At 43.0% G+C, this 13,271-nt stretch overlaps 1 protein-coding gene across 1 annotated transcript in view; it reads left to right on the plus strand.

Annotated features, from left to right (window-relative positions):
- The window catches only part of FBXO47 (F-box protein 47), a 421,223-nt gene that overhangs the window by 370,962 nt on the left and 36,990 nt on the right, over window positions 1-13,271 (plus strand). The window contains exons 6-7 of the mRNA XM_069751683.1: window positions 2,088-2,264; window positions 5,023-5,169. Coding sequence (XP_069607784.1) covers window positions 2,088-2,264; window positions 5,023-5,169 — 324 coding nt within the window. The remainder of the gene's footprint in view (window positions 1-2,087; window positions 2,265-5,022; window positions 5,170-13,271) is intronic.

The raw sequence follows: 13,271 nt of genomic DNA on the forward strand, positions 1-13,271 counted from the left end.
CAACCACAGGAGGGAGCTCCAGAACGGAACTCAAAACAGCCCACGCAATATATTGCACAGCCCACGTATTATATTGCACAGCCCACGCAGCATATTGCACAGCCCACGCAGTATATTGCACAGCCCACGTAGTATATTGCACAGCCCACGTAGTATATAGCAATGTGGGCATCATATCTCTGTTAAAAAAAAAGAATGAAAATAAAAAGTTACATACTCACCTTCCGTTGGCCCCCGGATCCAGGCGAAGCGTTTACCGATGGTCCTCGCGCGCTCCGGTCTCAAGAGTGCATTGCGGTCTTGCAAGATGATAACGTAGCGGTCTCGCGAGACCGCTACATCATCATCTCGTGAGATCACAATGCATGGAGCGGTTACCAGAGCGTCGCGAGGAGCGGGAAAGGCCTGTTCTGGATCCGAAGGGCCGACGGACGGTCAGTATACAACTATTTTTTATTTATTTATTTTTTAACATTAGATCTTTTTACTATTGATGCTGCATAGGCAGCATCAATAGTAAAAAGTTGGTCACACATAGTTAATAGCAGCGTTAATGGAGTGCGTTACACCGCGGCATAATGCGGTCCGTTCATGCTGCCATTAACCCTGTGTGAGCGCTGACTGGAGGGGAGTATGGAGGGGGCACTGACTGCGGGGAGTAAGGAGCGGCCATTTTGCCGCTGGACTGTGCCCGTCGCTGATTGGTCGTGGCTGTTTTGCCACGATCAGCGACTTGGGATTTCCGTTACAGACAGACAGAAAGACTGACAGAAAGACGGAAGTGACCCTTAGACAATTATATACTAGATTGTCTAAGGGTCTGTTTGTCTGTAACCGAAATCCTGCGTCGCTGATTGTTCGCGCCCGGCTGACCTCGACCAATCAGCATTCATAAATAAACTACATACATATTCTAGAAGGAGAATAACATGGAGAACAGTCTGTGAGGGAGAGAATAACATGGAAGACAGTGTGTGAGAGAAAATAACAAGGAGGACAGTCTGTGAGGGAGAGAATAACATGGAGGACAGTCTGCAAGGGAGAGGATAACATGGAGGACAGTCTGTGAGGGAGAGAATAACATGGAGGACAGTCTGTGAAGGAGAGAATAACATGGAGGACAGTCTGTGAGGGCGAGAATAACATGGAGGATAGTCTGTGAGGGAGAGAATAACATGGAGGACAGTCTGTGAGGGCAAGAATAACATTGACAGTCTGTGAGGGAGAGAATAAAATGGAGGACAGTGTGTAAGGGAGAGAATAAAAATTTTCCACGTTTTTAAGTTTATCATATGGTAAAATAAATGGTGTCTTTGAAAACTATAAGTCATCCTGTAGAAAACAAGCTGTCATACAGCGATAGATGACTAATAAAGTTTTGACTCTTAAAATAAAGACAGGAGAAAAACAATGGCAGTGTGTCCAATGGGTTAAAACTAGTGATGAGTATTTTTTAGTGCTCGGAGATTTAGTTTTCCTCACCTCAGCTGAATGATTTACATCTCTTAGCCAGCTTGATTACATGTGGGGATTCCCTAGCAACCAGGCAACCCCCACATGTACTTATAGTGGCTAACAGATGTAAATCATTCAGCTGCGGCGATGAAAATCTCTGAGCACTAAAAAAAATACTCGGAGGTCACCCGAGCGTGCTCGGCAAATCTCGAGTAACGTGTATATTCGCTCATCACTAGTTAAAACATAAATGTAAGCACCAATGTTTATATGAATACTAGATGGTGGCCCAATTCTAACGCATCGGGTATCTACTATATAATCGTCTAATTCTATTTGTCTGTAACGGAAATCCCACGTCGCTGATTGGTCTCGCCAACTGCCCGCGACCAATAAGCGACAGTGATATTGGTGCAGGATTTAAACACCGCTTCACCGATAATGTATATATTTTACCCGGAGAATCCTGTGTATTCATTGCATTATTCTTAAATCTTCATAAATAAACTACATACATATTCTAGAATACCCGATGTGTTAGAATCGGGCCTCCATCTAGTAATAAATAAAATTTCTATAGCAGATATTCTTTACTTTCCACATTACTTTAAATGGACTTGTAACAATTTCAGGGTCATCATATAAATTGGAACTTTGTGTGCGTCTTTTTTGTCGTCATGTACTACTGGACCATTGGACCCAACGCACTGACTCAGCTTTTTGGCTTACTAGACTATTAAAGCCATGGCCAATGGTTAACCAGGCTCGCCTACTTTACATTCTTTTTGGACCAGTCTCTACTCTAGATGGTGAGAAACTGCTATGATATGTACCAATAACATAAACTTGGTATAAAAGTAACTAAGTTTTCTTATTAAATGTTGTAGAGTGATTTACATGAGTTAACATGCTTGTAACTTCCCAACTCTGGAGCAAGGGTGTAGCGTCCCCTAACTAACTCAGTTACAATTTACATCATCCCTGCTTGCTACACATATTGTTAGTTATGGATATATCACAACTAATGAAATAGTCTTTGATATGTCTGGCTTCTGCATATAAGGCCCTGCAAACTAATATAATATCCATTTGATTCTTATATTACCCAACCAAACTGATTTCTAAATTGCTGCTTTAATGGGTTTGTACCAGGTTCTCAATCAGGAGCGAACCGCTCCCCTGCCTTTTGACTACCAGCTTGTCTGAGGATGGTGCACACCAGATGGATTATAGCATCGCTGATCTGAAGTGTGTGCTATCCGATTGTGCAGGCTAAATCAACATTGTTGCTACAGCACGGGAGAAGCACAGAGGCTCTGAAGCTGGTTGGGATCTGGAGCTAACAGTGCCCTCCAGGGATCCAGCCAGCCTCAGAGCAGTGCTTACAGGCTCTATAGTAGGCCGGTTTCACACGTCAGTGGCTCCGGTATGTGAGGTGACAGTTTCCTCACGTACCGGAGCCACTGACACACGTAGACACATTAAAATCAATGCATCTGTGCAGATGTCATTGATTTTTTTTGCGGACCGTGTCTCCGTGTGCCAATCACGGAGACATATCAGTGTTCGTGGGAACGCACGGATTACACGGACCCATTAAAGTCAATGGGTCCGTGTAAAACACCTACCGCACACGGACGTTGTCCGTGTGCAGTCCGTGTGCCGTGCAGGAGACAGCGCTACATTAAGCGCTGTCCCCCCCACTGGTGCTGAAGCCCCATTCATATCTTCCCTGCAGCAGCGTTTGCTGTTGAGAAGATATGAATAATCGTGTGTAAAATCAAGATCCTGGTCCCCACCCCCCTCTCACCCCCTGTGCGCCCCCCGCTGTGATTAAAATACTCACCCGGCTCCCTCGCAGCGTCCTGTCCTGGCCACACCTTCTACTGTATCAGCGGTCACGTGGGGCCGCTCATTTACAGTAATGAATATGCGGCTCCACCCCTATGGGAGGTGGAGCCGCATATTCATGACTGTAATCGGCGGCCCCACGTGACCGCTCATACAGTAGAAGGTGCGGCCAGGACAGGACGCTGCGAGGGAGCCGGGTGAGTATTTTAATCACAGCGGGGAGGGGGCGCACAGGGGGTGGGAGGAGGATGGGGACCTGGATCTTGATTTTACACACAATTATTCATATCTTCTCTACAGCAAACGCTGCTGCAGGGAAGATATGAATGGGGCTTCAGCACCAGATGCAGGGGACAGCGCTAAACTTTAGCGCTGTCTCTGGCACGGTGCGTGTGGTACCCAGTGGGCACACGTGCCGCACGTGTGCCACACTGATGTGCGACAGAAACGCACCAGCACACGGACACGGATAATTCCGGTACCGGAATTATCTGGACGTGTGAGACTGGCCGTGAAGAGTGTGCAAGTGCTGCACTTCTTGCCTAGGAGACCGGCCATCAATAATAGACTGCAAAAGTGACCGATAGTCTGGGCAACAAGCTGTACACAAAATTAAAAATCCCTTCATTCTTGAGAATGGAGAGGATTTTTAATAACAAATACCTTGCTTATTTTTACAAGCACTTTGCAATTTTACACAACAGCTACTGTGATTTATTTAAGCACTACTGTAATTTACTGATGTTTTTCAAATAGGTGACTATAATTGGAACAAAAAAATGATTTAGATGCCGCAAAATAAAATGGCAGTTATGAAAAATGTTATAAAATGTGTTTTCTAAATAAAAAAAATAGATTGTGTGTGTGAAGGCACCTTAAAGTATGCAATTAGAAATATTCTTGCAACTTACACTTGATACTATTTTCTGATTTACTAAACTGGCTTTAAAAGGGAACCTGTCACTAAATTCACGCTGCACGAACCATGAGCAGCATGAATCAGATTTTGACTGCCTGATTGCAGCAAGTCATGCCTTTGTTTCAGAGAAAACTTAAAAACTTACTTTGAAAAGCAGGCTGGGGACCATAGTAAGAGACGTGACTGGTCCTGTGCCGTCTCAGCCCTTTTCTCCCTGCTCCCCAGTTGATTGACAGTTCTATGCGCACATAGGTAGTGGCCGGGGTCGCACCAGACTCAATCTTAATTTTTCTTTTCTTTTCTTTTTTTTTTTTCTGTATTTTCTTACTACCCTAAATTTTGGGGTTTTTTTTGTGCTAGAAAGAAAACGTAACCTTCTAAATGTTGGTGATTGTAGAGTAAAAATGTCCCTACTGCTTTTTGGGTCAGAAAGTTAATCCAGTACTATTATGAATAGCAGCCGGAAAAAAAAAAAACAGACCTCAGCTATATTCACTGGCAATAGCAGTATTTTTTTCTGTAGGTAAAAAGCAGATTTACCTTCAAAGGCAACTACTGCTACATGTACCTGTAGAAATATGTGAGACATATGACATGCTCTTATGAGGCTGACATTGACTATTAAGATGTTGGCGCTTATAAACTACGGTTCATACTTAGCAATGCACTTATCACCACCTAGAGGTGGTTAAAAAGTACTTCACAAAAATAACCTACTTTCCAAAGAAACAGCATATACATGTTTCTGAGACATCTGGTCGCTGCTTACATTTAATATGCTCTCTATATGTCTTTAGGATATATATCATGGCTGAAGATGACAGAAGGGCTGGCAGATGAGAACAGTCTTAAGGGTCTAGCTGATGCCATTAAACTGCTACATGACACAGTGTCCAAAGAGTGGACCGCTGATGATGTCATCAGTCTGGTGGATGAACTGTCAGGTATAGTAACATACACAGGTTCACTCAATTAGGTGATGTTTGTGTGTCATCCACTGCCTCCCCAAATTTAGGCAAAATAGCATGTGTACTTGTGAATGATGCATGCTGCACAATTCTGTGCTGGAAGCTGAGGTTAGTAGTGATGCTCTGTATCACATGTGGATGGTATAGCTGATGTACACATACGGTATTATAACGGCAGCATGAACGAGTCTCCTCCACTACAGTGGACACTGCAGCGGGCTGGTCACACTACAATGTCTGCATCAGCTGAGCAAGCATGTCTAGAACGTCTATAAACCCTAAAAGGGTATTTTCTAGAAGTGTAGTAAACATGGTATACTTTTTTTTGTTTTTTTTTTGGCTTGGCTAAAGGCAACATTGTAAATGTGAATAACTCCTAATAATATCGAGATGCTAGTCAAGTTTTATAATAGGACTGGATTATATTTCTATGTTAAAATATCAGACTATGATCAATCAAGGATTCCAGCATTTAATGATCCCAGAGACTGAAGACAGAACTATATCAATTTTACTAATTTCTTGCACTGCTTGGGCCTTGCTTGTGTGGGGATAGATGTCCTCTGCTCTATAATTTCTCAATAACAATCAGATCTGACGATTATGATCTTTGAGTGTCAGTATACCTAATATCATTAATCTTTTGGCAATCATGAATGCTGACAATACAGAGTAAACTCATTATACCATTATATTAATATAATTATAAAATAAACTGGATAATCTTTATAACAATTATTCCTATTAATATTGGCTTCACAGAGAAAAAAATAACGTAAGAAAAGTTAGGCTGTTTTACTGTTCCACAGAACACTACATATAGGTCGCAATTCATAATTTGCTATTTTTTAAGTCACTTTATCATGTCTTGTCCTCCATTGACTTTTCTTGCCCCTAATTTTTCTAATGGATGCTCACAATTTGTGAATTTTGAGCAAAGTAAAAAGAAATTGTCTTTTTTTGTCTAACTCATTTTTTGCACAATTCGTGTGACATTTTGCAAAATATGTGACTTTTTTGCACTAAAGCATTGCATATTTCACAAAATATTTTGGCATGCATAAAGTAACTTCTGGGGAACTGGAGTACCTTGTTGCAAATGATGAATAAGGCAAGTACTTCTAGAAAAAAAACAAGTTAAAAGAAATTGAGCATACAGTATACCCTATAATAAGTAAATAATTAAACAGTAATAGTACATGTAAATAACATTGGGTACATAGTTAATGCTATTTTGATTTTAAAAAAACATAAAAGTCATCCCACTGCTACAATGTGTACCCAATCGAGGTGATCCTAGCCAGTCTCTTTTATTAAAACCTTACGTTGTGTCAGCCGACCTAAAAGTGAATAAGTGAAGAGCAAGACAGGGTCCGACTGTTTAGCCACCTGTCCATGAGAAGCTATATATAGATACATGCCTAGCTCAGAAAGGAGGGTCATGCCCCTGTTTGTACACAGTACAAAAAAAATGCAGCAAAACCCAAGAAATGAGCCAGAGCATAAGTTGGTATTGCTGTTGTCATTTTACAGACAAATCCCAAGAAAATACAAATTGAGTATATACCATATAGTACTATAGTACGTAAATAAGTGAACATTGATAGTAGATGTAAATAGCATAGGGTACTTAGTTAACACTATTTTGAGAAAAAAATCATAAAAGCCATCCCACTGCTATAAGATGTACCAAATCGGGATGGTCCTAGCCTGTGTCTAGTATTGAGGCTATGTGCACACGTTGCAGATTTGTCTGTGGATTTTTCTGCACTAAATCCGCAGCTCTTGGCAGAAAACGCAGGTGCGTTTTTGATGCGTTTTTTTTGAGTGGTTTTGATGCGGTTTTGTATGCATTTTTGAAAGCTAAATAAAGATGTATTATTGAACAAAAAAAAAGATTTGTGATGTCTTGTCCAACCTCCTCTTTTACATTTGTCCAACCCACACTCAATTACACACATAGATAGACAGACAGACAGACAGACAGACAGACAGATAGATAGATAGATAGATAGATAGATGTAGATAGATAGTTATGCAACTTTCACACATCAGGTTTTTGCCGTCAGGCATAATCCGGCGAGTTTTGAAAAAAAGAATCGTTTTTTTTTTTTTTGCTGGAACCGTTTTTTTCTCACAGAGTTGTAATAGCGCCGGATTGCGCCTGATGGCCTCATGTTTCATCCGGTTTTTGCCGGATCCATAAAAAAAAAACTGTTTCCAGTGGACGGAGAAAACGTACAGAGGAAAGTTTTTACTGTCCGGTGAAAGAACGCCCAGCGACTGATCCGGCGAAAAACATATGAAACTAAGATGTGAAATTATGAATCCGGCCTCCGAATCCGGTTTCTCATGCATTTTTTCCTTTGAAATCATGCACATTTTCCGTTCTCTCTCTCTAAAAAAAAAAAACGTATCAGTTGCGTCAGTTTTTCACTATTTGCAATAAATCCGTTTTTTCAAAAATTCGCCCGATCCTGCCTGACGGAAACAAACTGATGTGTGAAAGTAGCCTAATTATCCATATATCCATCTACATCTATCCATCAGGCAGGATCCGGTGAATTTTTGAAAAAACGGATCCGTTGCAAATAGTGAAAAACTGATGCAACTGATCCGTTTTTTTGAGAGAGAGAGAATGGAAAATGTGCATGATTTCAATGGAAAAAAATGCATGAAAAACCGGATTCAGAGGCCGGATTCATCATGTCACATCTCAGTTTCATACGTTTTTCGCCAAATCCATCGCTGCGCGTTTTTTTGTCGGACAGAAAAACTGTTCTTCTGTATGTTTTCTCCGTCCACTGGAAACTGCTTTTCTGACGGATCCGGCAAAAAACGGATGAAACGTGAGGCCATCAGGCGCAATCCGGTGCTAACATAACTCTATGAGAAAAAAACGGATCAGGCGGAAAAAAACACGGATCTGTTTTTTTCAAAACTCGCCGGATTGTGCCTGACGGCAAAAACCTGATGTGTGAAAGTAGCCAGAAACCCCTTCATGACCCAGCCTATTTTGACCTTAAAGACCTTGCCGTTTTTTGCAATTCTGACCAGTGTCCCTTTATGAGGTAATAACTCAGGAACGCTTCAATGGATCCTAGCGGTTCTGAGATTGTTTTTTCGTGACATATTGGGCTTCATGTTAGTGGTAAATTTAGGTCAATAAATTCTGTGTTTATTTGTGATAAAAACGGAAATTTGGCGAAAATTTCGCAATTTTCACATTTTGAATTTTTATTCTGTTAAACCAGAGAGTTATGTGACACAAAATAGTTAATAAATAACATTTCCCACATGTATACTTTACATCAGCACAATTTTGGAAACAAAAATTTTTTTTGCAAGGAAGTTATAAGGGTTAAAATTTGACCAGTGATTTCTCATTTTTACAACGAAATTTACAAAACCATTTTTTTTAGGGACCACCTCACATTTGAAGTCAGATTGAGGGGTCTATATGGCTGAAAATACCCAAAAGTGACACCATTCTAAAAACTGCACCCCTCAAGGTGCACAAAACCACATTCAAGAAGTTTATTAACCCTTCAGGTGCTTCACAGCAGCAGGAGCAACATGGAAGGAAAAAATGAACATTTAACTTTTTAGTCACAAAAATGATCTTTCAGCAACAATTTTTTTATTTTCCCAATGGTAAAAGGAGAAACTGAACCACGAAAGTTGTTGTCCAATTTGTCCTGAGTACGCTGATACCTCATATGTGGGGGTAAACCACTGTTTGGGCGCACGGCAGGGCTTGGAAGGGAAGGAGCGCCATTTGACTTTTTGAATGAAAAATTGGCTGCACTCTTTAGCGGACACCATGTCACATTTGGAGAGCCCCCGTGTGCCTAAAAATTGGAGCTCCCCCACAAGTGACCCCATTTTGGAAACTAGACGCCCCAAGGAACTTATCTAGATGCATAGTGAGCACTTTAAACCCCCAGGTGCTTCACAAATTGATCCGTAAAAATGAAAAAGTCCTTTTTTTTCACAAAAAAATTCTTTTAGCCTCAATTTTTTCATTTTCACATGGGCAACAGGATAAAATGGATCCTAAAATTTGTTGGGCAATTTCTCCTGAGTACACCGATACCTCACATGTGGGGGTAAACCACTGTTTGGGCACATGGTAAGGCTCGGAAGGGAAGGAGCGCCTTTGACTTTTTGAATGAAAAATGATCTCCATCGTTAGCGGACACCATGTTGCGTTTGGAGAGACCCTGTGTGCCTAAACATTGGAGCTCCCCCACAAGTGACCCCATTTTGGAAACTGGACTCCCCAAGGAACTTATCTAGATGCCTAGTGAGCACTTTAAACCCTCAGGTGCTTCACAAATTGATCCGTAAAAATGAAAAAGTACTTTTTTTTTCACAAATTATTTTCGCCTCAATTTTTTCATTTTCACATGGGCAATAGGATAAAATGGATCATAAAATTTGTTGGGCAATTTCTCCCGAGTATGCTGATACCTCATATGTGGGGGTAAACCACTGTTTGGGCACACGGCAGGGCTCGGAAGGGAAGGCGCGCCTTTTGACTTTTTGAATGGAAAATTAGCTCCAATTATTAGCGGACACCATGTCGCGTTTGGAGAGCCCCTGTGTGCCTATGCATTGGAGCTCCCCCACAAGTGACCCCATTTTGGAAACTAGACCCCCCAAGGAACTTATCTAGATGCATACTGAGCACTTTAAACCCCCAGGTGCTTCACAGAAGTTTATAACGCAGAGCCATGAAAATAAAAAATAATTTTTCTTTCTTCAAAAACTATTTTTTAGCCTGGAATTTCCTATTTTGCCAACGGTAATAGGAGAAATTGGACCATAAATGTTCTTGTCCAGTTTGTCGTGAGTATGTAGATACCCCATATGTGGGGGTAAACCACTGTTTGGGCGCACGGCAGGGCTCGTAAGGGAAGGCACGCCATTTGGCTTTTTAAATGGAAAATTAGCTCCAATCATTAGCAGACACCATGTCGCGTGTGGAGAGCCCCTGTGTGCCTAAACATTGGAGATCCCCCACAAATGACCCCATTTTGGAAACTAGACCCCCAAAGGAACTAATCTAGATGTGTGGTGAGCACTTTGAACCCTCAAGTGCTTCACAGAAGTTTATAACGCAGAGCCATGAAAATAAAAAAAAAAATTTCTTTTCTCAAAAATGATTTTTTAGCCCGCAATTTTTTATTTTCCCAAGGGTAACAGGAGACATTTGACCCCAATATTTGTTGTCTAGTTTCTCCTGAGTACGGTGATACCCCATATGTGGGGGTAAACTACTGTTTGGGCACATGCCAGGGCTCGGAAGTGAAGTAGTGAAGTTTTGAAATGCAGACTTTGATGGAATGCTCTACGGGCGTCACGTTGCGTTTGCAGAGCCCCTGATGTGGCTAAACAGTAGAAACCCCCCACAAGTGACCCCATTTTGGAAACTAGACCCCGAAAGGAACTTATCTAGATGTGAGGTGAGCACTTTGAACCCCCAAGTGTTTCACAGAAGTTTATAACACAGAGCAGTGAAAATAATAAATACGTTTTCTTTCCTCAAAAATAATTTTTTAGCCCAGAATTTTTTAATTTTCCCAAGGGTAACAAGAGAAATTGGACCCCAATATTTGTTGTCCAGTTTCTCCTGAGTATGGTGATACCCCATATGTGGGGGTAAACTACTGTTTGAGCACACGTCGGGGCTCGGAAGTGAAGTAGTGAAGTTTTGAAATGCAGACTTTGATGGAATGCTCTACGGGCGTCACGTTGCGTTTGCAGAGCCCCTGATGTGGCTAAACAGTAGAAACCCCCCACAAGTGACCCCATTTTGGAAACTAGACCCCAAAAGGAACTTATCTAGATATGTGATGAGCACTTTCAACCCCCAAGTGCTTCACAGAAGTTTATAACGCAGAGCCGTGAAAATAATAAATACGTTTTCTTTCCTCAAAAATAATTTTTTAGCCCAGAATTTTTTATTTTCCCAAGGGTTACAGGAGAAATTGGACCCCAAAAGTTGTTGTCCAGTTTCTCCTGAGTACGCTGATACCCCATGTGTGGGGGTAAACCACTGTTTGGTCACACGTCGGGGCTCAGAAGGGAAGTAGTGACTTTTGAAATGCAGACTTTGATGGAATGGTCTGCGGGCGTCACGTTGCGTTTGCAGAGCCCCTGGTGTGCCTAAACAGTAGAAACCCCCCACAAGTGACCCCATTTTGGAAACTAGACCCCCCAAGGAACTTATCTAGATATGTGGTGAGCACTTTGAACCCCCAAGTGCTTCACAGACGTTTACAACGCAGAGCCGTAAAAATAAAAAATCATTTTTCTATCCTCAAAAATGATGTTTTAGCAAGTAATTTTTTATTTTCTCAAGGGTAACAGGAGAAATTGGACCCCAGTAATTGTTGCGCAGTTTGTCCTGACTATGCTGGTACCCCATATGTGGGGGTAAACCACTGTTTGGGCACACGTCGGGGCTCGGAAGGGAGGGAGCACCATTTGACTTTTTGAATAAAAGATTGGCTGGAATCAATGGTGGCACCATGTTGCGTTTGGAGACCCCCTGATGTGCCTAAACAGTGGAAACCCCTCAATTCTAACTCCAACACACCCCTAACCCTTATCCCAACTGTAGCCGTAACCCTAATCACAACCCTAACCCCAACACACCCCTAACCACAACCCTAACCCCAACACACCCCTAACCCTAACCACAACCCTAATTCCAACCCAACCCTAAGGCTATGTGCCCACGTTGCGGATTCGTGTGAGATTTTTCCGCACCATTTTTGAAAAATCCGCGGGTAAAAGGCACTACGTTTTACCTGCGGATTTACCGCGGATTTCCAGTGTTTTTTGTGCGGATTTCACCTGCGGATTCCTATTGAGGATCAGGTGTAAAACGCTGCAGAATCCGCACAAAGAATTGACATGCTGCGGAAAATACAACGCAGCGTTTCCGCGCGGTATTTTCCGCACCATGGGCACAGCAGATTTGGTTTTCCATATGTTTACATGGTACTGTAAACCTGATGGAACACTGCTGCGGATCCGCAGCGGCCAATCCGCTGCGGATCCGCAGCCAAATCCGCACCGTGTGCACATAGCCTAATTCTAAAGGTATGTGCACACGCTGCGGAAAACGCTGCGGATCCGCAGCAGTTTCCCATGAGTTTACAGTTCAATGTAAACCTATGGGAAACAAAAATCGCTGTACACATGCTGCAGAAAAACTGCACGGAAACGCAGCGGTTTACATTCAGCAGCATGTCACTTCTTTCTGCGGATTCCGCAGCGGTTTTACAACTGCTCCAATAAAAAATCGCAGTTGTAAAACCGCAGTGAAATGCGCAGAAAAACCGCGATAAATCCACAGCGGTTTAGCTCTGCGGATTTATCAAATTCGCTGCGGAAAAATCCGCAGAGGACCAGAATACGTGTGCACATACCGAAACCCTAACCCTACCCCTAACCGTAACCCTAACCTAACCCTACCCCTACCCCTAACCCTAGTTCTAACTCCAACCTTAGTGGAAAAAAAAAATTCTTTATTTTATTATTGTCCCTACCTATGGGGGACAAAGGGAGGGGGGGTCATTTACTGTTTTTTTTTATTTTGATCACTGTGATAGGTTTTATCAGAGTGATCAAAATTCACATTGGAACGAATCTGCCGGCCGGCAGATTCGGCGGGCGCACTGCGCATGCGCCCGCCATTTTGGAACATGGCGGCGCCCAGGAAAGAAGACGGACGGACCCCGGGAGGCTCGGTAAGTATAAGGGGGGGAGATCAGGGCACGGGGGGGCGTCGGAGCACGGGGGGGTGGATCGGAGCATGGGGGGTGGATCGGTGTGCGGGCGGGTGGATCGGTGTGCGGGCGGGTGGATCGGTGTGCGTGGGGGTGGATCGGTGTGCGGGCGGGTGGATCGGTGTGCGGGGGGTGAATCGGTGTGCAGGGGGGGTGGATTGGAGCACGGGGGTGGGATTGGGGCACGGGGGGAGCGGACAGGAGGACGGGGGAGCGGAGCACAGGACGGAGGGGAGCGGACCACAGATCGGGGGGCTGGGGGGGCGATCGGTGGGG

The sequence above is a fragment of the Ranitomeya imitator genome, chromosome 2 (assembly GCF_032444005.1).
Source record: "Ranitomeya imitator isolate aRanImi1 chromosome 2, aRanImi1.pri, whole genome shotgun sequence".
In the NCBI taxonomy this organism is placed as follows: Eukaryota; Metazoa; Chordata; class Amphibia; order Anura; family Dendrobatidae; genus Ranitomeya; species Ranitomeya imitator.